At 38.0% G+C, this 24,449-nt stretch overlaps 1 protein-coding gene across 1 annotated transcript; it reads left to right on the plus strand.

Moving 5' to 3' along the window:
• Positions 1-346: 346 nt before the first annotated feature.
• Positions 347-20,982, plus strand: pip4p1a (phosphatidylinositol-4,5-bisphosphate 4-phosphatase 1a). The gene is made up of 7 exons (XM_059344587.1): positions 347-724; positions 1,725-1,918; positions 6,562-6,668; positions 8,411-8,516; positions 11,557-11,609; positions 13,638-13,728; positions 17,139-20,982. Exons 1-7 carry the CDS (start codon positions 607-609, stop codon positions 17,280-17,282), a joined length of 813 nt encoding a protein of 270 aa, XP_059200570.1. The 5' UTR covers positions 347-606; the 3' UTR covers positions 17,283-20,982.
• Positions 20,983-24,449: the final 3,467 nt, after the last annotated feature.

Raw genomic sequence — 24,449 nt, forward strand, 5'->3', positions numbered from 1 at the left:
TATCATATCATGTTTCTGACAGGCTTGTGTTACTCTTATGTAGACACCTTCAAAATAAAGTGTTACCCTAAGCTTAAATCACAAAGGCATGTTCAAAAAATTGCTTAAGTAATTTATTTCTCTCAAGTTACATAATTTACACACAGTGTTATTACTATGCCAATAGCCATCCTTCGTTACATCCTTTTTGAGTGAAATGATCAATAAATGTCATATGTTACACTTTTGGTGAAGTTTCCTGCAAAACTTGAAAAAATGAGTTAGGCGATTATTTTAACAGGGTGACGATATGGGAAATTCTAGAAGATTTAAAGTGTTTGTTACACGGGTGTCACCATGGGTTCTTATGGGTTAAAGTCACATTGAGCGTTGTTGTTGGCGAATTCTTAAAACATATTACACAGGTGCATTAACACCTGTTAGAGCATGAGGAGCGTCCCTCGGTGAACGGTGCCACACCTCCGTGCACCGTTACCGCAGCAGCGGCAGTGGAGGCTGTGGCGGTGGTGTGATCATGTGACGCCTGCATTTCCGACACAACAATACAACACCGTATTGGTCTGCATATACGCTCCCCTCTCTCCCCCCTCACGCCTTGCTCTCGGTATGGCGGACGGCGAGAGGTCCCCGTTACTATCAGATCTGGGAGATGGTGCTCTTGGCAGCGGTAACGGCGGGGTGTCTCCCGGTGCTGCGCCCTACGGTGTGCCCAACAAACCACAGAGTGAGTATCCATGGTGCTCTCTCCTCCACCCGACTCCAGCCTCACTTAGCCTAGCCTGGGTTAGCCTCCACTGACAGGGCATTCTGCTTAGCCTGCTAGCTCCGCTGTGAACCAGACTGTCGTGACTGTGTTAATACAGGGCACAATGTGAGCTTCCAGAGTATTCTTTACAGTCATCTCATGTGGGATACAATGTGCTGTTTTAAAACCAGGACGTGAAGCTGAAAGGAATTAGCGTTATGCTAGCTAGCCAACCTAGAAACCGTTATGTGTTAGCTTGGTTGCTAGCTCTACTTAGCACCGGCAAACCATGCGCACAGCTTCACGTTTGCAGCTCGGAAGTATTATCACTAAAATATATTTTATTCACGCTTTCTAACACAAGTAGCCGCATGTATTTCAGCAGCTGTATTGTACCCACTGTTCTTGTAAGCTAAATAGCTTTACCGCTTAGCTAGCTAGCATCTGAGAACACCTGATTTGATTGACGTATGATGGAGCTAATACGGAGGCTGGTGAGTATGGCGCTCCGACCAATGGGAGCACACGTAGGGCGGGACTTTAGGGTAAATACATTAATGGCAAATGCATGAGATGTGGCTCCTTATTGCTCCCACAACCTGCTGTATTCAGAGATGGAACTGAAGAGCAGGCAGTTAAAGTGCTGTATGTTACATCTGGTTTCTACATTTAATTGACCCTTTTAATCAGTCATTCATTCCCAGACTACTCTCCATCTCTCACTAGACTCTTATTTGTTGAAAGTAACCCTGCTCAGCATTCCTGAAGTGTTTTTCTTCTAAAGCTCCTTTCACTTCACCTCGAGACCAAATCTTATTATCTTGTTAATCGTAATGCAAGGGGTTACTTGTCATGGGAATTGAGGCTTTTTTTCCCAGTTCATTGCACAACTGTTGTGAATGTGTTCCCTCAATATTCCATTGTCACTAGTCATACTACTTTTGTATTCTTTCTGTTCCTTGCGTCCGTTCCTGTGCAGGCTTCCCTCCGTTCCCCAGCCCTACTCAGCCCTCGGTGCTCCTAGGGGAGGACCCTCCGCCCTACTCCCCTCTCACCTCCCCTGAGAGTGGCAGTGCACCTGTTATCAGCTGCAGGGTGTGTCAGAGCTTGATCTCTGTGGAGGGAAAGATCCACCAGCATGTGGTGAAGTGTGGGGTTTGCAATGAAGCAACGGTGAGTGTATCTGCACAACCACTTGTAAACAATCTGTTTGTATACTGTATACAGCTGTAACACACATGCTCTAATACCTGATATTATCTTCTAATAAAGGATTGTTTCACACAAATTACAAAAACATATGGTCTCTTATAAGCCTCTCATGGCACTTAACCTAACAGGAGTTTTTTCTTTTAACCCGTCCTTTGAGATATGTGCCTGTAAGATTTTTGCATCGTCTCGGTATAATGTAGATGATTGCAGTTTTTCTTTTGGTGCTCAAAGTAATGAAAATTAATCTGTTTCCAGAACCAGTATCCTCATTACTCTGGATAATCCACAGAGCTCACAGTGAGGTCACTAACAATCCCTATAATCTCCATGAAACTGTTCTTTGGTAGAAAGTAGTTCCAATTAAATATTTTATGTTGTTTGGGTGAACCAACCCTTTAAATGTACTATGTGTAGTTTTTATACATCATGAATTATAAATTTGATCATAAAGACTGGCAGTCTGTATAAGTTCTTACTCTGAACAATGACCACCTAGTTGGATTTGGTCAGGTGATGTGATTATAATTTGAATTTGTATGTGCACCAAACAATGTGACAGACACCAAACTGTGAGACTTATCGGTCCTCCTACAGCTGGTTTTAGCTTTTGGTTTATGTTGTGAATATAATCTAGACAAAACCCAGGATATAAGATATGAATATTTTAACACTTCGGGAGGTAAACGCTTGCTTCTGATCTGTCAGACTTGTTTGATGTTCGCTCCTCTTTGATGTTATGAAGTCTACTCACAGTCCTGTGTGATGCTACAGTCAACAATAATTTAGTAAGCTCTTTACGTGTCAATCAACTAGACAACATTTTAGACTAAAAGCACTTTAAGTGTTTGATTTATTAATGGCAGCGTTCGGAATCAATCTGACTTTGATTTATGCTTTAAAATTCAATAATAATTCAGTATGACAGGCCTCTTGCTGTAAATGAGTTACCTGTAAGTCCATAAGACATGTTTACCATTACAGCCCTTAATCATTTAATCGGGCATTCAGGAGTCTTAAAATGTGTAAAAGTGCCAGATTAAAAAAAAAAAAATGTTATACTAAGACTGAGTGGAATACAGAAGAGGATTAGGGCCAGGCAGGAGAAAAAAAAATAACGAGAGGAGGAAAACATTTTTTTATTATGCACTTTGAAAAAAAAAATTCTAAAATCTGTGAAAATTCAAAAAGAAGTGCATAATGACTTTTCCCCCCTCCTGCCTGGCCCCAATCCTTTTCTGTAGTGGAATGCTGATGGCAAAATAAGGAATAAATCGGGGAGATGTTGGCCCAAAAAGTGGTTTAAATGTTTAGAAACCTGAGCACAAACGACACACAGTAGATGGAGCCTGTTAATTTAACCGTGATAACGTTATAAGTTAGGTGTGGCAAGACGCAACGAATAATCAGATGCACAGTTGCACTTTTACCTCTTTTGTTTATGAAAAATTGAACATACATGTCTTACAAGTTTTACTTGTCTCTTTGAGGGAACAATCTCCACAGAAAAAAGAAAGAAATGATTGGAACGATATAAGGGTTGTGCTGATGATAACAAGGCATGTCATTTTGAGAACCGTCACAGTCAGATTTGCAGGTTGAAGGGTCTCCATGAGTGTGCATCACTCGCTCTGCAGATCTGTGTGCAGATGGATGCCGAAATGTGTCCAGATGTACCAACTGGCAGTATGAGCAATTTACAGATGGAGGAACATATGTAGAGAAATATGTCCAGGTTGTGCAGATTTAGACTATTGGACACAATCTTATAAAACATACAAATTAGGATGCATTGAGACTTCGACACATGCATTGTTAGCTTTACAGATGGAAGATGTCTCAGGACTCCAGACTTTTTACTTTGGTTTCTCTGGTGTGACAAACTTTCTCATTTAGCAGACAAATTCTTGTAAGAAGCCTTTTGGTGCTATAATAATACATTTTAATCATTATCTCTTTTTGTCAGTTCTCATAAACATTGGTCATTCCTTAACAAATAATTGAAATACTTGTAAACAGGAATAAATTTGCAAATGTTTTTTCATCATTTGCAGCACAAGCAAGTAATACAATAATCAAGAAATATAATAAAGAAAAATAGAATGTTTTTTTCTTTTATTTAATGCATTTCAACAAACAAATAATATATAAAATAGAATGTTTCTTTATTTATTCTATTTAGTACAAGTGTTTTATTTATATCACAGCACTAACAAGTAATAAAATAAAAAAGCTAACTAAATAAAAAAATGAAATAAATAAAGAAATAGAAACAACCTCAGTTGTTTTAAGTCTGAGTAAAATGAAACCAGATTTGTTTGTGTGCTAAACACATTATATATGTTACAAAATAATAGCTGAAGAAGACTTGACATGTCTATAAAAAAGTTATAATAACTGAAGGTGTCAGATATCTGGCAGTCCAACAGGTAATGATTAGTAAGCTTTGCTTTATATCCTTTTTATTACCTCCCTCCCGACAGTGCAGAGACAAAGTCGACTCCCTCAGCTGTTGTAAGTGAAACTGATGATGGAGCAGGAAACTCACAGGACTGAATCTGATCTGGTTAGTCAGAGTTTAATGATGCAGTGGAGAGACGCATCAGCAGGACAGACAGCAGGATATTCTATTAAGTCCAGAGGAAGGTGTGTTATTGGTGTATAACACAGATTAGTTTCCATTTGTTCTTCATGAGTTTAAATTATACCTGAAGCCGTATGATGGGTCCCAGTGTGAGGATACAACATAGACTGCACCAAGAAGAATATCAGATTTTGATGATGTCAATGGATTATTGAGCACAAGTTAGGCCAGTTATGTAGAAATATTATGTCAAGGAGTTAATTCTAAATACATCATATAGCAATAAAAATCTTATTTTTTACTGTAGGAGTGGACTGTACGGGACCAAATCATTTTTGAAAACTTTGTCTGTATTTCCCTCTATTAATATTAAGGTTAGAAGCCGTGTTAAATAAATCTGTTGCTTTGCAAAAAGCCTTTGCTGATAAATATGTTTTTGATTGCAAAGAGTGAACACTTGATGCTTGATGTGTTCGTTCAAGTTTAAAGTCTCTGTGAAAAGGAAGTTAGAGACATCTTTAGCTTCTGTACTGTGATGTATTTCTCAGTGCAACAGAATATTTGAGTGATCGCCTTTTACAGAAAGAGAGAGAAAGACAGGGCTTTTGTTGTAAAATGACTGATACAGATCTCTTGACATATATTTGGCTTTATCAAAGATAAATGAACAATGAACGCATGGTTAAAACTAAGAAAATCCATTTTTCATTTCATGAAGACTTTATATCAACTATTAATATTGCAAAAGAACAGTGTAATTATTTTTGGGAGATGAAACGGTTCAGACCAAATCATCACAGTCTGGTGCACGCAGCCACATGTAGAATATAGATGTAAATGCAGAAGTGTGAGTTCTGTCCAGGAACCTTTAGTGGTACACCATTAGCAAGATTTGCTGAGGTTAACACTATACGCAGATTGGTTTGTAAAACGTCAGAGCTGGAAGAGCCACCTGTGGTTTCCTGGTCTGCTACAACAGCAACAAAGAGAGAGTTTTCTATAAGACAAGGACGGTGTGTTGGTGTTGCTCCACATGGTGGTGAATGTGAATGGAAACACATCTAACACATCACAATGAGGAGAATGATGATGGGATGAGGAGAAAGGGATGACGAAAGTGACCAAATCTTTTCAATTTGTAGCATAAGAGATGCTTTTCAGTTGTATAGCCTGTTAACCTTTTAGGAAATTATTATTCAGTGTTCTCACAGTGTAATACTAAGTGTTTGAAATGTTCCTTATTTTTATTATAGAAATAATTCACTCAAGTTACCATGATTCAAAATACTGCCTCAGTCCCCAACCTTTTTTGACACTTTTGGCACCTAACTTGCAGGAACTGTGTATTCTGTGTGCTGTTAAACTCCTAAAAAGCTTAATTTATTAATTTGGCCTTGATTTAACCAATTAAACCCAATTGAGGTAAAATCTCAAATTTAGTAGTGAACTGTATAGAAGGCAACATCATTGCAGGTCAATTAAAAACATACAAGACATAATAAAACATTACAAATGATATAGAATAGGAACTACTGTCTTTGCATCAACAGAAGAATTTGAATATACCAGAATGTGTATAAATTAATGACAAAAAAACACCAAGGAAGGACAATATTGTTACGGGTTAAAGCAAGAAAAGCTTGTGATAAAAACTTCTGCTCGCTCTTGTTTAAAACCAGCCTGAGAGCTGAGGGAGTCGAGTTTGAGTTTGGCCTTCCAAGACCCCGAAACTTGTAATAAAAGAGGCTCCTTTCTCCAGTCTCAGTACACTATTACTGTCATTTCAGCAGCAACAAGCAGCTCCTGAACTGTTGGGTACAACAAAGCGCTAACAATGTCATGAATGTCATCCCTTGGTTTTTTACCACTTCCAATAATCACCCAGAATACCTCTCTCCCTCACGTAGTATAAGTCAATTCTCGTCCATCAAGAATAATTGGCTTGTTATCTATTCCTACTCTAATTCGCTGTTCTACTGTCTTCTTATCTCTTCTTCCTGTGTGTCTCTGTCTCCCTCTGCAGCCCATTAAGAATGCCCCAGCAGGGAAGAAGTACGTTCGCTGTCCCTGCAACTGTCTGCTCATCTGCAAAGTCACCTCCCAGAGGATTGCCTGTCCCCGGCCATATTGGTGAGCAGTTCTTTCCATGTGTGTGAATGCACGCTCACTGTGATACTGAGAGAACACTGTGTGTCTCTGTGTGTCTGTGTGAGAGAAGTGAAGCAGAGGAAACCGGGTGCAGTGGGAGCAGCAGTCCCTCAATTAAGGCTGTGCTCCCAGCGCAGTTTACATGCAGTGCTCAGCGAGCCGGATGAGGAAATAACAGCCTCATTAAAACAGCCACTTCATGTGTTTCACTTCTGCATATCATCTGTATTGTATCAGGGTAATATATGATATGAATTGTGCATTAAGTTGGGGCAAATTTAATTCAGGAATGGGCGTTTTTAATCTGCACCTTGCAGCTAAAAATCACAGAATTCATTCAGCATGTAGCTGCTTTAATTATGCACGAAATTCCTGCAGAGAACCAAATGCACACTTGGCAAATTCATTCATATTATAATATCAGGAAGCAAAATGAGCACAGGACCCTCTTTAGAGCAGAAATAGGTGAAGGGAAGCTGGAAAAGTTCCATGAAGAGTTAATGTGTGGCTTTTTTTCTACCAAATAAAGAAAACATTACTGGGTTGCTGAAAGTTCAAATACAGTTTGGGAAAGAAAAAGTTTCAGGTGCTTTCTGTCGGAAAATGAGCTAAACAAAAAGCCATAAAACACCTTTTACAGGTCAAACAGATGCCAATGTGTGATTTTTATTGTGAAAAACAGAAGGCTGATTTCATCCTGTGGAAATGAACGGCTTTGGCAGCTCATCTGAACATCATGCTGCTGCAGCCTAGTGTAATTGGTAAGAGAGATAACGTTCCCTTCTTTATGCCTGAGGCATAAAATGTGCAAGAGCAACATTTTTAGCCATCCCTTTTTTTTGGTTAATTTTCCACTGCTATGTAAGTATGTATAATTTTAAACTGTACATCGCTGAATCTGTTGCCATAAAGCTCTGAAATGCATAATTCATCTGTCATATTCACAAAGTGAGGCTGAATTAAGGTTGGTTTTGTCATAAATGCACAAGATAAGAAACAAAACCTTTTGTTTCTCAAACCAAATAACATATTTTAAAGCAATACCCGTTAAGCAGAAATTTGCGACAACATTATTGCCCCTCAGGAACAAATCAGCGATCTTGTTTCTAAAATGAGTTTCATTTTGAATTTATTTGACTCTAAACTGTATTTTGCATCACATATATGCTCAAAATGAAAAGAGATGCTTTAATTTAATTTAATTTCTGTAAGACAACAAAAATCTCCTTTCAATATTGGACTGTGTGGATTCTGCATGTTTCTGATGCAACTCTTCACATTTATAGTTTAATTACAGTCGACCAAACATAAATACATTTGCTGAATCGATGCTAAAAAGTTGTATATATTTTCCTCAGAGGCCACTTTTCCTGCATTAAATTGTTCTGGAGACTTTACCACCACTGTCACTGTTTTGCATTCAAACCAGACATGCTGACTGAACCAGACACGTCTCTGTGCCGCTTTCTGATCAGTGATTTCAAGCGACCGCAGTTGTCTGAGGACGTTGGTTTTGGAGAAACAGTGTTGGTGGTAATGAGAAGATTGACTGCTGATGAATCTGAAAAAGTGAAACTGTCGTCAGCCTTTTCCACACCATCAGAACGAGACGTCTGCTCACAACATCCGGCAGTTAATTATTACTTTGCACTTATGCTGAGTAATATCTCGAGCTGTTTGTGGTGTGAATGTTAACTTTGTGTGTCTGTCCCTTTTTTTTCTAGTAAGAGGATAATTAATCTGGGTCCAGTTCATCCTGGTCCGGCCAGTCCTGACCCCCAGCCAGCCGGGGCCCGGGTCTCCTGTGGACACTGCAGCAACACCTTCCTGGTACCTCACTCTCTCTACTCAAAAAACACTTTTAATGAACTCTTTTGGAATAATTAGATTCTTTTGAAGTGGGGTTTTATGAGAAAATTTTCCATAGTCGGTGTATTACTTACAGCTTAGAGGAGCAGGCAGGAGTACCAAACAGCCTAAACAAATTATTATCAGGTATTTTGTTTTTGTTGTATTGTGACTTCGGTGAATCTGATCTTATCCTTTTTAAGACACCAAAATCACACAGTAACATAAATGATTAAACTGATTAGAATCACAACACAGTCACAGTTGATGTTAATTTCACATTTAAAGGAATAGTTATGCATTTTGGGAAATTTGCTTATTTGCTTTCTTGAAGAAAAAAAATTAACATCTGGACACATCGCCACAATTCTTCGTCATGTCAGAATGTTACAGAAATGAAAACCACACCCACGTTTGTACATCATGCAAAACAATAGGCTGAAAAAAAGCACACATTTTTAATGTATCAAGATTGCTGCCTGCATTAAAAAATATATTATATAAGTCTTCTAAAAACATTTCGAAGCAGATAAAGAAAATTGATTTTCTTTCTTGCAAACAGTTAGATGGGAGCATTGATACCACCCTCATGGCTGTGTTTCAGATATAAAGCTAGAGCCTAACTTAGCACCTTGAAATCCCTTGAAATCCCACTAGTTATGCACATTAAATGTCACATGTTAAATGTGTAAAAACAACATGGGGCTTGACGCAGGTTATGTGCCAGACTATTTTTTGCCAGTGGCTTCCAGACATCTCTTCTGTTTTCAAGATGAACGGCTAAAATACAAAAAAAAATAGGTTTAAAAGAAAATAATCTGACTCACAAATGATTAACAATGGCATCTGCAGCATAAATTTTATTCAAAAGACATTAATTGATTACCCTTATCAGCCCCAATGATGATCATTGGGAATGGCAACATCAATACAGCAACTGTTTATTAAGTCTCTGGCTCAGGTCCCACCCCAACAGTCTCTTTAAATGACATATATCTGCAACAGACACAACCAATAACATCACATCCTCTATGGGGAGCCCAGATCTAATAAAAGTGTTTATGAAAAGGTGATGCATTACTATGCACAATGCATCATTTGTAGCTGATATAGCTTGACAGTTTCAGTAGGCCTGCAAGGTTTTTGTTGTGAAATGTACTGTAGCAAAGCCAGAACAGTGAGTTATTGAAAAGCCAAGCGCATCTTTGCACCAGGCCAAGTAAATGTTGAGTTATGGTGTAGATCAATAACCCTATCAAGTCTGCGCTGATATATTCGGGCCATTTTGTGCTAAAGGGGACGTAGGATTTGAACTCGCTGCTCTTTAACAATGTGTGGGACAGGTAAAGATGGGTTTGGATGTATGGTGAAAGAGTGGAGGGGGCAGAGTCAGAGGAAGAGAAGAACACAGTTAGAGGTTAGATGGATGGTTCAGGGTTTTTGCATTCAGTCAGACTTTTACTACCTGCTTAAAGACAGGAAGGCTGAATGAAAATACAAATCTGTGCCCTGGGTGGCGTTGCGGTGATCCCTTTGTCACAGATCTAGTGATAATGTTCTCTGTGCTTCCAATACAGAGTGTTTTTTGTTGTTTTGTTTTTTTTTCAAAACAAGACAAATGCACAGCATGCAGAGTATACTATGCACTGCAGGGTTTACAAATGTATCACACCCCAGTGTTAGGGAGGGAATAAACGTCTAAGCCCCGAGAGAAGATTATTTTTCTTTCTCAATTTTTGTCAAAGGCGCGCAGCACCTGTTGGCGAAGGCTTGGATGGTTGTGTTAAATTCCGTAAAGTATGTCATCAATCCATGCAGCAGCAGGCATATTTAAGGAAGAGCGTCTGCAATACGACAAGGAATTCATCTTAAAACTGTACACTGCAGTGCAGATTTGCATTTGCGTCGATTTGCATGCAGTGTATTGAGTCTAATTGTCATTTAATGGATCAGGCAATCAACGGAAAATTTATCAACAGTAGATCATTTAAGTCAGGGCTTTCCCTACCATTATATACTTAGGCACAGCACCCGAGCAATTTTGGGCACCATCTAAGCGAAATGAATGTAAAATCAATGTGGAGAGCATCAAAACGAGCTAAATGACTTTCCCCAGATCTAATGATGATTTTATTTGGACCCCAGTGGACTTCTGCAGCAAGTTTTGTACCAGTTTGTTTTTTTTCCACTATCTGTTGTAGTTCAGATTTATTTTTTCTACACAGATAGTTATAATAATGGTAGTAAATTATGTAATGCTATTTTAATTGAAAAATGTACAGATTACAGTCCCCCCAAATACACTCATCTAAATCTTTAGGGACAAATTTAGGGAAAACATGATTTAAGTAATTTACCATTTGATGTTTCAAGCTTCTCAAATGTGAAGATTGTTGCTTTTCTTTATTTTCTATCATTGCAAGTTGAATATCTTTTAGTTTTGAATTGCTGAACAGAGTAAAGCAAGATATCCCCATGAGCTTGTGAAATGTTTGATGTTTTTGCCTTTTCCTGGCATTTGACAGACTTTTTAGGCAATTAATCTATTAGTTGTTGCACTGCAGTACGCAGGTTTGATCTTTTCACCCAGTCAGCCACCCTCATCACACAGGCCCCTTCATAAGTCAGCCAGGTCACTAATATAAAAACCTTTTTGGCCAGGACAAACACATTAAAACAAAACCACTAATGCCAATGCATTATAAACAAGCAGTGAAGGACTTTGCACCTTTAACACCTGCACATATTTACGCTTTGCTGTTTCCTGCACAGCCATACTTAGCTTTTTTACCTAATATATGTGTGTATCTTGTGAGCAAAAACAAATGTACATTACCTTTTGATAGAAAATAATGTTAATTAAGTTTATGATTCGTATTTAATGTTCAAATAGAGGTCAGTTATAATTACAGTGAATGTTATTCTGCTACTTGAAAGATTGATCATGATTTTAAGTGGTAATTTGTCAAATGTGAATGTTGGGGTTTTTTTTTGGCTGAAGTATTTCTCTTTGTAATTTCAGTGGACAGAGTTCACAGACCGGACGCTGGCCAGGTGCCCACACTGCAGGAAAGTGTAAGTGGCTGAGAGCAATTCATCCATCACATCACTTTAATTCCACTGTACTTTTACATTGTAGATTTACATCTGCTGGCATTTAGCTGAAGCTTTTACTCAGTGAAACCTACACAGAGTGGCACATTTTCCTCACCAGAGTCTTATTTACGTGTCTCATAACATGAGGTTTCTGATCTGCTGGATTTAGCTCCATGTACCTCAGGAATTTCCTTTAACTTTCCTGCAAAACACATTCCTTTATCACTATCTGCATAAGCTTCTTAGCAAAGTTATCAGGACTTAAGGAGACGGGAATTATCAGGCATGTGATGCGAGATCCATTCTTGAGATGCTAAAATGTATTTAAAGTATGGCAAATCTGTGATATTGCATTTTTTAGTAGCTAGAATTATGACAAGGTAAAACCTCAAACAGATATTTAGAGAGAGAGAGCATTTGTCTTCAAAGTTTGAAGCTTTTAGCTGTACATTTACGAAGATTCAGAACAGACCTTCCAGGCATGTTTGTGCAATCTGTCAGTCACAGAAAGCAACAGGCTGCTTTGTTTCTTTTAACTTCACAAGGTGCTGAAAAGAGATGTACCAGTGTGTCAGTTGTATTACTGCAATACACAGGTGTGTCTTGACAGTCTTTATGAACAGCTTTAGTCATCAGACTTCAGTTTGTCGAATCTAAAAGAGCCGCAGAAACCTGAATTGAATCTCAGCAGGTGTTGCTGATTGTTGGATTTCTGCAGGTGTATCACCATCGTCCTTCAAGCCCTGCACTGCTGTTTTGGCAGCAATACGGTCATACATTTCCAAAATATGCAAAGTAAAATCATGATCCTGGAGTAGTGCTTGTGCTTTGATGCCAAATTAATTTTTACCCTCATCCCTATTATTTTATACTTCCTTTTCACAAGATATTTTTTGAAAGGTCACGGTAGGAGAAGCAGAGTTGTAAATCATGCAATTAATAATGGCTGAATTCTATTTAGCTGCTTCAGTTTGCAGGGCTTTCTACAAGGACATAGAGCAGCCAGCCAGAGCGGAAAAAGTAGCCAGCCTTGAGGGGTCCAGGTGCATGTCTGCCGGATAAAAATATTGGCTGTAAAAGCCCAAATTTAAACATTTTAATGTCACTATTGCATCATATTCACTGATCTTTATAATTGCATATTTTAATGAGTTTTAAACATTAAATGAATGAGGCTATTGCAAAGGAGACATCTTATGTTTTCTGTCTGTAAATAACTAATAATATTTAAAGCCACACTTCATTTATTGAAACCTATTACTGTGAGGTTTATCAAGGCATGCCACAATAAAGGTTAATGTATTGTTGTACTAGAAACATAAACACACTTATACACTTATTCAGTGTAAATGAACAATGTTACCTGCTGTAATGTGTGTTTGCAAAGCCTCTTAGAGACTGTTCTGATGTGAACAGTGCAATGTAAATAAAGATCATTCATTAATTTGATCATTCATTAAGCTCATACATGTCTGTATGGAGTATTGGAAATTGCAACAAGTTGCTACCAGCGGTGTTTTCGGAAGTAGCCTGTGTAATGAGGATTTCACCTGCCTGTGCAATCAGTGTGATTTTTATTGTATTTTTCATAAAGAGCATGTGGGGGCAGGACACAGTTCTCCATCATCATGCTCATATTGTTTTGAAGTAGAAGCTGGTGGTCGTAAAATTTACACTCATACCAAATCACAACAAGTGTTTCATCAGAATAAAAAATTAATATAATAGAGTAGCCTGCTGGACTTAAATCAGCCAGCACTCAGAGTTTCAGGGTCCTGGTCTTGTTTCCTGCTGACTCACTGTCATGGCTTACTGGGACACTTGAATAGGACAGAGCCATTGTTAATTTTATTAAGAACGCCTGTTCTTTTTCCTGCTATGACAAGCTGACATTCCTGCTGTGAAAAAGGCTTATACTTAAAACACAGGATCATGTCTTTGTGTTGTATCTAATTTAATTTCCTAATCAAATTAATTTCACCCTTCTCTCCTCTGTTGGTCCCGCAGCTCCTCCATTGGTCAGAGGTATCCCCGGAGGCGGAGCTTGTGGTGTTTTCTACTCTGCTTGCTATTCAGCATCTCCACCGCCGGGCTGATGGTGAGTGGACGCCACCAGACATCCGAGAATTGGAGATGTCTTGTTCAGGCTATCAACAGCTGGCTTGTAGGCGTTAACCTTTTCTGAGTGCCAAAAAAACAATCATTTCATCTGCTCTACATCTGTCCTCCCTTATTTTTTATTTGAAAAATGTAAAAACCTGCAATTTCAAATGAAACACAGGTAGTAGGACGAAGCAGCACGATAACAATCTCTCCTTTAGTCGTTGCTTGTTTAACATGGAGGGCGTGCACCTCGCAGCCGCTCTCCAGACACTGTGTGACAGGCCTCTATTTATCAGTGAGATACAGCACAAACAAAATCTTCTCTAACTGTAAGCAGTGCTCAGGATGCAAAACCCGCTTCAACACCCACTGAACTGAATAGCAGAGCAGATTCTAATATTTCTGGCTAGTTTTCTGTTTTTTTTCTTCCTTATTTTACTCTATTATACAGTGTGTGTGTGTGTGTGTGTGTGTGTGTGTGTGTGTGTGTATGCAAGTATACAAGGCTCACATTGCATTTAACATTTGTTTTTAATTTTTTTTTTTTTAAATGGTTAAAATAAGAGAACAACCGTAGAATTATCTCCCAATTGTCGATCATGATTTTATTAACAAGCAGTAGAAAATAAAACATGCACGCATAGTCAATTCATTCTGCTTTACAAACAGCAGAGGGTGCAAGATGTGCATGAAACGGCGCCCCACAGCACAGATGCATTGAACACAAGATGCACAGATGCCTGCCAGCATCGAGAACAGTAAGCAATGTGCAGACAGCAAATATGCTGTATTGACAACATTGCATAATGCTGCTGTAGTGGCAATAAATGCCACACCGTGAGATCAGGTTGTATTTAATAAAAAAGGTTGTTTTAATTATAAGAATGGCACAAGAGCACAAGGTTTTGACAGTTTAATCTCTACGCTGCATCAATAAACTTATCGGCAACAATCCAAGACAAGCAAAGGATCAAACTTCATTTACAGACTACAATTAATTAAGAATAAGGAAGCAGAGTCCAGTACATGGTTGTAGTTAAGATTCAGCGCTATAACAGCTGTAAGTTTGTGGAGCTGTTGTGTGACCCCAGCTCAGAAACATGTTGATGCCAGTTAAAATGTTAAAGCCGGCATGAATCATTAAAACTTTGCACATCATTTACAGGAGAGGAGGGGAGACATTCATTAGGGGCTGTGGTATACATCTCTTTTAAGCTTATTTTATGTTTCTCCAGCCTGCATGAGCTGTTTTGATTACCTCACAGTTAGATACGACTTCCAGTCCAGCTCTCTTTAAATTATGATGGAGAGCCTCTGCATGGCAGTGTTTCTGTGTAGCCAACCACACAGACACTACCTAGACAAACTCTATCTGGATGTCTAGTTCTGGGCTTCAACATGCTCTTTGGTTCAGTCTAGATAGCATTAATCATCTGAGTCAGGGGAGTGTATCCAGGAGATCTCAGGGTGTCAAAACACTAAAGAATATTATTTATTGCAGGAATACTGTGATATTACTCATAATATATGTTAAAGAAAAAAGGCTTCTAAATCGAGTTTCATAATTTTTATTTTGACCTTTTCTACCCATATTAGTTTTGTTCTTGTGTTGTGACTTTGAGACAGGAATTTATATTTCCATATTCTCAGAAAATCCCTGTGGGTTCTCTCAAAGTCACTTTTGCCATCTTCATTAAATAATTTTCTTCTGAGCAGCTGCACACTCAATACTTGATGGGAAAGCTATTTTCTCTCTTACCCCTCAGCCGTCACTCTCGAGTATTGAACACTTCTGCGTTTGAAACGCCACAATTCAGTGTCACCGCATCCGTCTGGGGCAGGTGGATTAATCACAAACTATAGATACATTATTTAATGAGTGAATTTGTGTTCCATTAAAAAAAAAAGTAATGTAATGCTGTCATAAAACGCAGACTGGTTCATCTTTTAACTGTAAGAATTACTTAATACTTGGCTGGGATTTTGCACAATTTGCGACAAAATAAATGGGTCACATAATAAATGCATGGAGCATTTTCAAGTATAATTGTAGCTTTAGCTCTCTGGTTCCTGGTTGCATGCAGCCTGATTTTACTTGAGCTGGCTCATTATAATCAGCATAACAGAATGTGCTTCCTTTAAAAGGCTTTTTGAGCATCATCTCATTCTCTAAGGCTTCCTCTGTCGTCTTTATAGACTGCATAAATTAATTGGGCATAGCCTCCGGGACTGAAAAGTGAAGCTGCTGCAGGAGGCCTTAAACCTGTATTCTCTCTTACAGCCAGCAGGGAGCGACACCACTGGTTGCAAATAGAAGCCCAATTGATTTATTACCTCAGTTAACATTTTCCTTATAAGTTTATGGTTTTAATCGCTAGTTTCAAGTCTCCTTGAATGCTCGCATTTAGAGTAAAATAAACATGGCTATATTATGAGAACTGACTACTGGACCCAACGAGTTCTGGCTCAGCCCATAGACGTTACATTGTGCTGAAGTCACAGATTGCTTTTCTCAACTCAGGGATAGTTTTAAAAGTATAAAACCTTCAAACCTTGTTTGCAGTTTGTGCTGTCAACAATCTGTCAACAGTTTTGCAGATGTCTCTTTTATATTAGAAATGTATTTCTTCTTTTGGGAGAATGTGTTTTGTGCTGCAGGGGGATATTTAGCTGCCATTGCAATCAAAGCAAGATTACCAAAATGCCAAACTTCAGGTTCCTAAACCGGAGTGCACAAACCAGTGGGCGAGGTCACAGTGACTCTGTCCACTATTATTATTCAGTCTATGGATGATGCCCTATCAAGTTCTATAATTCATCCATTAAAAATAAATGGTAAGCCAGGGTATACTTTAGATCAGTGATGAAAAAAAGTATTCAGAAAAATGTACTTCAAACGTAAAAGCAGTCATTATGCAGAATAGACCCACTCAGATTGTTATATATATATTATTACATTATTTATATTGATGCTTTTATGTAAGCTGCGTTTTAATTTTGTAAAGACAGGGCTCATTTTAACTACTGAATATACAGTTCTGAGTTTTAATTTTTTTTTAAATGTCTGTTGTCGGCTAAATGTAGTGGAGTAAAAAGTACAATATTTGCCTCAAAATGTAATGGAGTAGAAGTATAAAGCTACATAAAATGGAAATACTCAAGTACAAGTGCCTCAAAATTGCACTTAGTTACATTTCACCTGTAATTTAGATCAGAGACGTGGCAACGCACATCCTCCCCATCTTAAACCTTTCATCCAAATATGGTCACTTCTGGCTCAAAAAACAAACATGGAGAAGGCCAGAAAGACAAACTCAAGGCTTCAAAACAATAGTCAACAAACCAATTGGTGATGGCTTCATCCACTTCTTTTACACAGTCTTTGGTTGTGTTGCCTCCCTTCAGGCTGGAACGTGGGTGAAGGCTCAGACCTACCAGGGGATCTACGCCTCGTGGGCCGTGCTGCTGCTCCTGGTTCTCGTCACCTTGGCTCGGGCCTTCTACTGGGCCTGCATGAGGGTCAGCCAGCCTCTCCAGAACTTCACATAGAGCCCCCTCCGACCCTGCCGCTCCTCTCTTCCCACCCCGCCCCCCGCCAGGCAGGAGGAAAGATGGCTTTAAAGAAAATGAAAAAAAAACACAAACAAAAAACAGAATATTTATTTAATTCCAACTCCTGAAAGAGAAAGTTCTCCTCCTCCTGTCCCCTCCCTTTTAGTCAAATGTGTTTCTAAAACTGGATGGCGGTGGCTGCGACTGCTATATATCTATCGGTAATTATGATGATGCGTATAGCCTAATGTACTGTTTATCTGTTCTAATCTCGTGGCCAGTGTGGGGTTCATTTTAACATTATAACAATTATAACAATTTTTCTTCTCCTCTTTCCCCCTGCGCTGTTTATAAATTTTGGCTTTAGTCTGTGGCACATCAGTTGCTCTCTCGCAACTTCTAAGATAAAGGCTGAAAGCCAAGTCTTAGATGTGAATATTGCCCTTGTTTTTGTTTAGGGGGGCGCTCCCTCTCCAATCCTAATTTGACATTAGGTTTAGTATTCGAGCATTTAACATTTCTTTTGAACCGAGAAAAAAAATTGTGAAAGCGGCGATGAAGTCGGATGAAGCTAACAAATAAATGCCAGTAGAAGACGAGTGGCTGGAGGGACATCAGCCTCCCTTTGTGAATCAAAAGATCAAGTAGGTGTTGAAATGTGTCTGAAAAATTGAATTCAGCAGTACGCGAAGGTAGGCTATGATGTTTTTGAACTCAGTGTTTCTGCTGAATTATCCCCTGGGACTGACTTTGATCCAAAGCAGCTTGAAAGCCTTAAAAGGAGGTGTGGTAGAAGGATTCAACACACACACACACACACACACATATATATATTCACAACCACATAAATGCATACCGGCACACAACAAAAGGAGGATGCTCTTTTAGAGTTGCAACGGCTCACAAACCAGTTTGTCAAAGGCATTCCAGCCTCCCTCTTCAAAGACGGACCCGCAAACAGATTTCCTCCATATTGCTGTCCTTATTTCAGCGTAGGAAAAAGTGACATGCACGTTACTTATAAGAGTGTAACCACATCTATCATACAAACTATAGCCAACAGGTTTACTTTTTACAAAACAACTTGTTTTATCGTTTTATTTACTTTCCAGTGATACTTAAATGCAAACTTCAATCACATATCTACAGCTGACATATCAAGAAAACTGCAAAATGTGACGGATACTGTACATAGATCGACATGGTTGAACCGTGGTTGATCTTGTTTCCTTGGCTCTCCCCAAACATACCAAAATATGAAGCAAAACACAAAGAGCGATTTGCTCTTATAACACTGATATCTTCCTCTTTATACCCACACAACCCTGTGAGTATAAAGTGTGCTTTGGTCTTGCTTTTCTGTTGTTGGTTGTAAGCTTTCGTGCTTACAAACTGCACTACATATTTGTCTTGGGAGAGGACTATAAGCTGAATTTTAAGGGCTTCTCTGTATGCCTTGCTCGTAGAGGTTGAGTCTTTGAAAACAAAAACAAAACCGTAAGCTTTTAAAATACACTACTTGAGGGTTTTATAGCTCTGGATAACAACCTCTAAAATGATTGGACGTGCATTTAAATGCATCGGAGCTCAGATAACAAACCTTACACTATGGTCCGGGTGAATACTCAATTCTAATTGGCTGCAGGGCGTCCATTAATTCCTGACAATGGAAACATACTAAGTAGTTCCAGTTTAACTGTCTCTTCACAGTAATATGAAGAGACTTGCTCGGACCTACCATAGCCGCAAAGCCTCCATTTACAATCTATTGCACTAATATTACTGAGGGTACCTCATCCCCTGAACACCACAAGGGGCGACTGTAACACAAACGCTGCAAGACGTTTACTGCTCCTCTGAATGGTCTGATACTGTGCATTTCATTAGCGATTATCTTGTATCCCATTTGCAATTCAACGTGCTACTTAAGGCTACAGCCAACACTACACATCCGGTCAAATTTGTTCAAGGAAACCTTAATATTGATTTGGGGACAATGACATTGACTGGGTAGCTAGATAATCTTGTTAAACAAACCTGCAAGTTGAATTTACTGTTTGTTAACAATACACAATGTTATTAACTCTGAATCTTGCCAGCATAACTTTAGCTTCCTGGCTAACAGCTGAGCCAAATGGTTCTATGAGCTGTGCCACTATAAATATTTCCCGTTGCCAAGTTGTATCTGAGGTTCATCCTATTTACTGGAATAATTTTCATTGTAAAAGAGCCTCACAGGATGGCAATGATTGTTTCAGGCTTTAGTCAAACCCTCAGGTGTGACCAGACTTTTGGCTTGTGGAATACTGCAGATTTAGATTGCAAAATGCGTGAAATTAGAAATTAATGGACTACATTTTTTTCCCTTTGTCAAGGGACCATGGTGTATGAGGGTTAAAGTTCTTTGAGGTGTCCGTAATCAGGAATTAATGGACTACCCGGAGGCAACTGCATTCTGGCCTCCCCGATGACCATTAATTCCTGATAATGGACACCTCATCCTTGCATAATTATCATGAAAGCACCATGTTGCTAAACTCTGTCAGCATCTTGCATTTGGGACCACTCATGGTAAAAATATGTCCAGTGTTTGTCTTTGAAGACGGAGGCTGTTCCTGAGCTTTCTTAAGTGTTGGTTCCAAGATGAAGCGTCCACCCTTAAGGCCAGTTGAGTATCTGTAGAAGATAAAAAAGAAAAACAGCTCCATCACATAATGCCAGTCAGAATAGGTCAGTAACATAAACACACACTACACTTTACATTCTCACTCAGTGTAAGTCCCATAATGACTTCTCTGTCTGTGGTTCTGAATGTGGTAACATTTATTTTGTTATGAATTATGTTGTTTTTTGTTTTGATTGTAAATATATTTGTTGTTTATGTACAATGGAAGTGACTAAGCGAATTATGTTGCACTCCGAGCTTAACACTACTGCTGTGATCGCTGCGGACGTTTTATTTCTTGTTTTTAAGAAGGTTATTTTTGCAACTCTTCACCTGTTACATATTTAATGATTTGATGAACTACTAACCTAATAAGCCTCTGGATACCCAGGTTGTGTCCAAAATCTTTTAACCACAAACACATCAACATACCAACAAAACATTATGACCGAATCACATTACCAAGCAGTTACATTTCTATCTTTTTCACATACAACACACATACACACCCAGCACCTTATACAGTAGTGAGAAACACTGCATACACCAAGTAAGATGAGAAGAAGTTACCCTGCTAGACTGAACTGAGGTCGCAAACAGTTCATATGGAAGTGTCATGTTATTTATTATACACGCTGCAAAAAAAGGCCACAAATGAGTCATTTATCGTGTCCTCAAATCTTATTTATTGTAGAAAAAGTCTGTTATGGAGTGACATTATTTCACTTTCTTCAAGACTAGACCAAGGACATTTGTTCATTTATTTTTAAAAATCAACACAATGATCTGCCAGTTTCCAAGTTATAGTTGGTACATTACTTTTTAAGACTGTGATGGGGGGGAAAAAATAAGATTGAAGGACAGAGTTAACATGACTTAATTAAGAAGACCTTTTTTGGCTGTGGAGTAATCATGTTTTATCCATGACTGCAAAAGAAATCAATCATGTTAATGCCAATAATCAAGAACCTGGCTGATGCTCTTTTCAGAGTTTGTTTACACACAAATAAAGACATGATGATGTACAAAACAGCTGATGTGTTATTTTATTTATCAACACGCTGGAACTGATAATGCTGATCATTTTTATTTTTTGTATTTTATTTATTTGGGGAAAAAATGGCCCAGTTTAAGGATTGTGGATCAAATATGTGATTTTCGAGTTGAATGTTGAGTTTTATTCTTGTTTGTCAAATATCCATGTTTTGGGTTGGTGGTTCAGCCCGAATACCAAGCCACAGCGCTGGAATTTGATGACCTGGGAATAATTGCAGCCAAATATCTTTCTCAAAAAAAGGCATACTTCACCTTTAAAGTAGGCTTAACTTTCAAAACCTGTAATTTTATGATGCAACATTTTGAGGTTGACTTGCCTGGCAAAAATCTTGAAAGTCAAACGGTTGCATCATAAATCTTTTGCGAGCTTACAATATTCAGTGTGTGAAGTACCTCTCTCTTTTTTTCTTTTTTTTTGCTTTGTATGCTGCTTTTGTCCTGCACCTGTGCCATGTTGGGTTTTGATCTGTACACAAAAGGTTCCCAAGCTTTTGTGTGTGATGTACCCCCACAGCCTGATCAGAGGAGCTCAAGAACCCCTTGATCGACACTACAGCCAACTTTCAGTACGTTATTATTTCGAATGCACTTTGAACTGGATGCTATTAAAACACTTACGTTTTTAAGTTGAAATATTATTGATTAGATCAATTGGTCAGGAACATTACCATTAGGAGTTGCAGTAACTACACTTTTAACAATTTTTAAATTAATTTTTTCAGTATTCCAACTGATTATCTATTTCTCTTAGCTAGAGTAAACGGTTAAAATGGTTAACTTACTGTTTATATTTAACTAACTGTTTCAACTGTTACCAAGTCATATGGGAGGTTCGTCCTATTTATTCAAGTTGTGAACGTTTCCATTGCATAATATAATTATCAGATGGTAGTGATTGTTCCAGGTATTAATCAAACCTTCAGGTGTGACCAGGGAATAGAGTTACCGCATGTGAAAAACTAGATTTTGATTGCACTTCAAAATAGAAAAAAGTGATCTTAGTTTTTTTTTTCTCTCCTTTGGATAATGCCTAGGGTATAAGCAGTGAGGTGTCCATAATGAGGAATTAATAAGTCCATGGAGGCAGGCCTTCGTCGCGCCCTTGACGTGCCTTAAGTCCTTATAATGGACAAGTTGCTGGGCATAATCCCTCAATAAGTGGTTGAAATAATTAGGTGTCTCTTTCAACTGTTCTATTGTGGCTCTATTTAGTTTAAGCTTACCATTTTAACCATTTATCCCGTGAGATGTTTTTGGCTAACTGTTTCAACCATTTATCTGTTGCTTTTGGTAATATCTGTCAACTATTAGTGGAGTCGCTATAAAATTTATATTTTTAAAAGTTCTAACACACAATGCCAGTCAGAATAGGTCAGTAACATAAACACACATTACACTTTACATTCTTACTCAGTGTAAGTCCCATGACCCATGACTTCTCTGTCTGTGGCTCTGAATGTGGTAACATTTCTTTTGTTATGAATTATGTTGGGGTTTTTTTGTAAATATATTTGTTTATGTACAATGGAAGTGACTAAGCGAATTATGTTGCTCTGTGAGCTTAACACTACTGATGTGACCTTTGCAGAAGTTTTATTTCTTGTTTTTAAGAAGTTATTTTTGCAACTCTTCACCTGTAACATATTAAATGATTTGATGAACTACTAACTAATACGCCTCTGGATACCCAGGTCCATTGCTTTTATGTAGATCAGGGATTCCCAAAGTGTGGTGCGTGCACCCCTGGGGGTGCGTGAGCTGCTGCTAGGGGGTGCGCGAGATGAAAAATGTAATGGCGGTCTGATAATGACACAATTACATTTTTTTCCCCCACACAATAAAGACGTGTTATTAATTAATTAATAAATACAGGCTATTCAATTTTGTGTCATTTTTTGTTCCTTTTTGCATCTATTTTGGTCATTTTTGCATCTATTTTGTTCATTTTTGCATCTATTTTTTGGTTGTTTGGTAATTTTTACATGTATTTTTTGTCAATTTGTGTCTATTTTGACAATTTTTTGTCATCTTTGGTCATTTTTGCATCTATTTTTGGTTGTTTTTGATCTTATAATGAAGCGTAGAAGAAGTTATCTTCTTGTTCTTGTATCATTTTTCCAGCCTGTGGTATGATGACGGGGTTGTTTAGCTCCACGCTCATTTAAATTTGCTGCAATTTTTGTTCAACGCAGCTCAAAATATTATAACATTTTCTCAACTGATCTGCTTTCTGCCTCTGATCCTGAGCCTGTCATCGTCCTCCACCTTTAATATGGCTATAAAAAATCTTATTGCATTTCGTTTTTTTGAAATTTTTTGATTGGGGGTGCGTCAACACGGTTGGGACATAGAAGGGGGTGCACAGCTAAAAAAGTTTGGGAACCGCTGATGTAGATGTTCCAACTGTTGTCTGTTACTTTTAGCTACGGTTTCAACCATTTATCTTACTGTTAGCTAACAGTTTCAGCCATTTAAAAAAAAAAGATCTTTTAGTTAACTGTTTGCTTATATTAACACATACATTGCTTTTAGCACTGTTTCAAATGTTTACCTGTTACTTTTACAGTTTGAACCATTTATCTGTTACTATTAGCTAGCATTTTCAACCATTTATCTGCTACCATTTGCTAGCTAATGTCAACTGTTAATCCATTAGGATGCTTTAGCTGTTTCAACCAGTAATCAATTTTTTCCATTAGTATATTAATTACTTTTAGCTAACTTTTTGCCCGTTATTTTAAGCTTACAGTTTTAAACTTCTGAGCCATTACTTTTAGCAAACAGTTTCAACCATTTATTTGCTACATTTAGCTAGCTAGTGTCAACTGTTAATTTAGCTTTAAGCTAACTGTCTATTTATATCCACCAGGCTATTTGTAGCTATATGCAGTTTCAACCATTTATGTTATTTTAGCTGAACTGTTTCAATCATGTATCCGCTACCTTAAGTTAAATGTTTGTTTATATTAACATATACATTGCTTTTAATAGTTTCAACAGTTTATCTGTTACTTTTAGCCAGCTAGTGTCAACTGTTAATCCATTAAGCTTTAGTTGTTTCAACTATTAGTCCATTAGTTTCTGCCATTTATTAATTACTTTTAGCTAGCTGTTACTGCGACTGATCCATTATTTGTAACGGTTTCAATCATTTGTCTATAATTTAAAAGTAACTGTTTGTTTATATTAACTTATCCATTGCTTTTAGCAATTTTACCTGTTCATCAATTTCTTTTAGCTAACAGTTTTAACCATTTAACCACAGCTAACAGTCTATGTTCATCTAGTTAACACTTTAAACCATTTATCTGTTATTTTAGCTAAACTGTTTCAGCCATTTATCAATTATTTTTACCTTACAGGTTCAACCATTTATGTTAGTTAGACTGCTTGCAAATTAATAATCTATTTAACTAACTCAAACTAGTCTGGCTGTGCAATCA

The sequence above is a fragment of the Centropristis striata genome, chromosome 11 (genome assembly GCF_030273125.1).
Source record: "Centropristis striata isolate RG_2023a ecotype Rhode Island chromosome 11, C.striata_1.0, whole genome shotgun sequence".
Lineage (NCBI taxonomy): Eukaryota > Metazoa > Chordata > Actinopteri > Perciformes > Serranidae > Centropristis > Centropristis striata.

Coding starts and splice junctions, on each gene's coding strand:
- pip4p1a (XM_059344587.1), top strand. CDS start 607: ATGGCGGACGGCGAGAGGTCCCCGTTACTATCAGATCTGGGAGATGGT. Junction 8,517..11,556: donor ACTGCAGCAACACCTTCCTG/GTACCTCACTCT, acceptor TTGTAATTTCAG/TGGACAGAGTTCACAGACCG. Junction 13,729..17,138: donor TCTCCACCGCCGGGCTGATG/GTGAGTGGACGC, acceptor GCCTCCCTTCAG/GCTGGAACGTGGGTGAAGGC.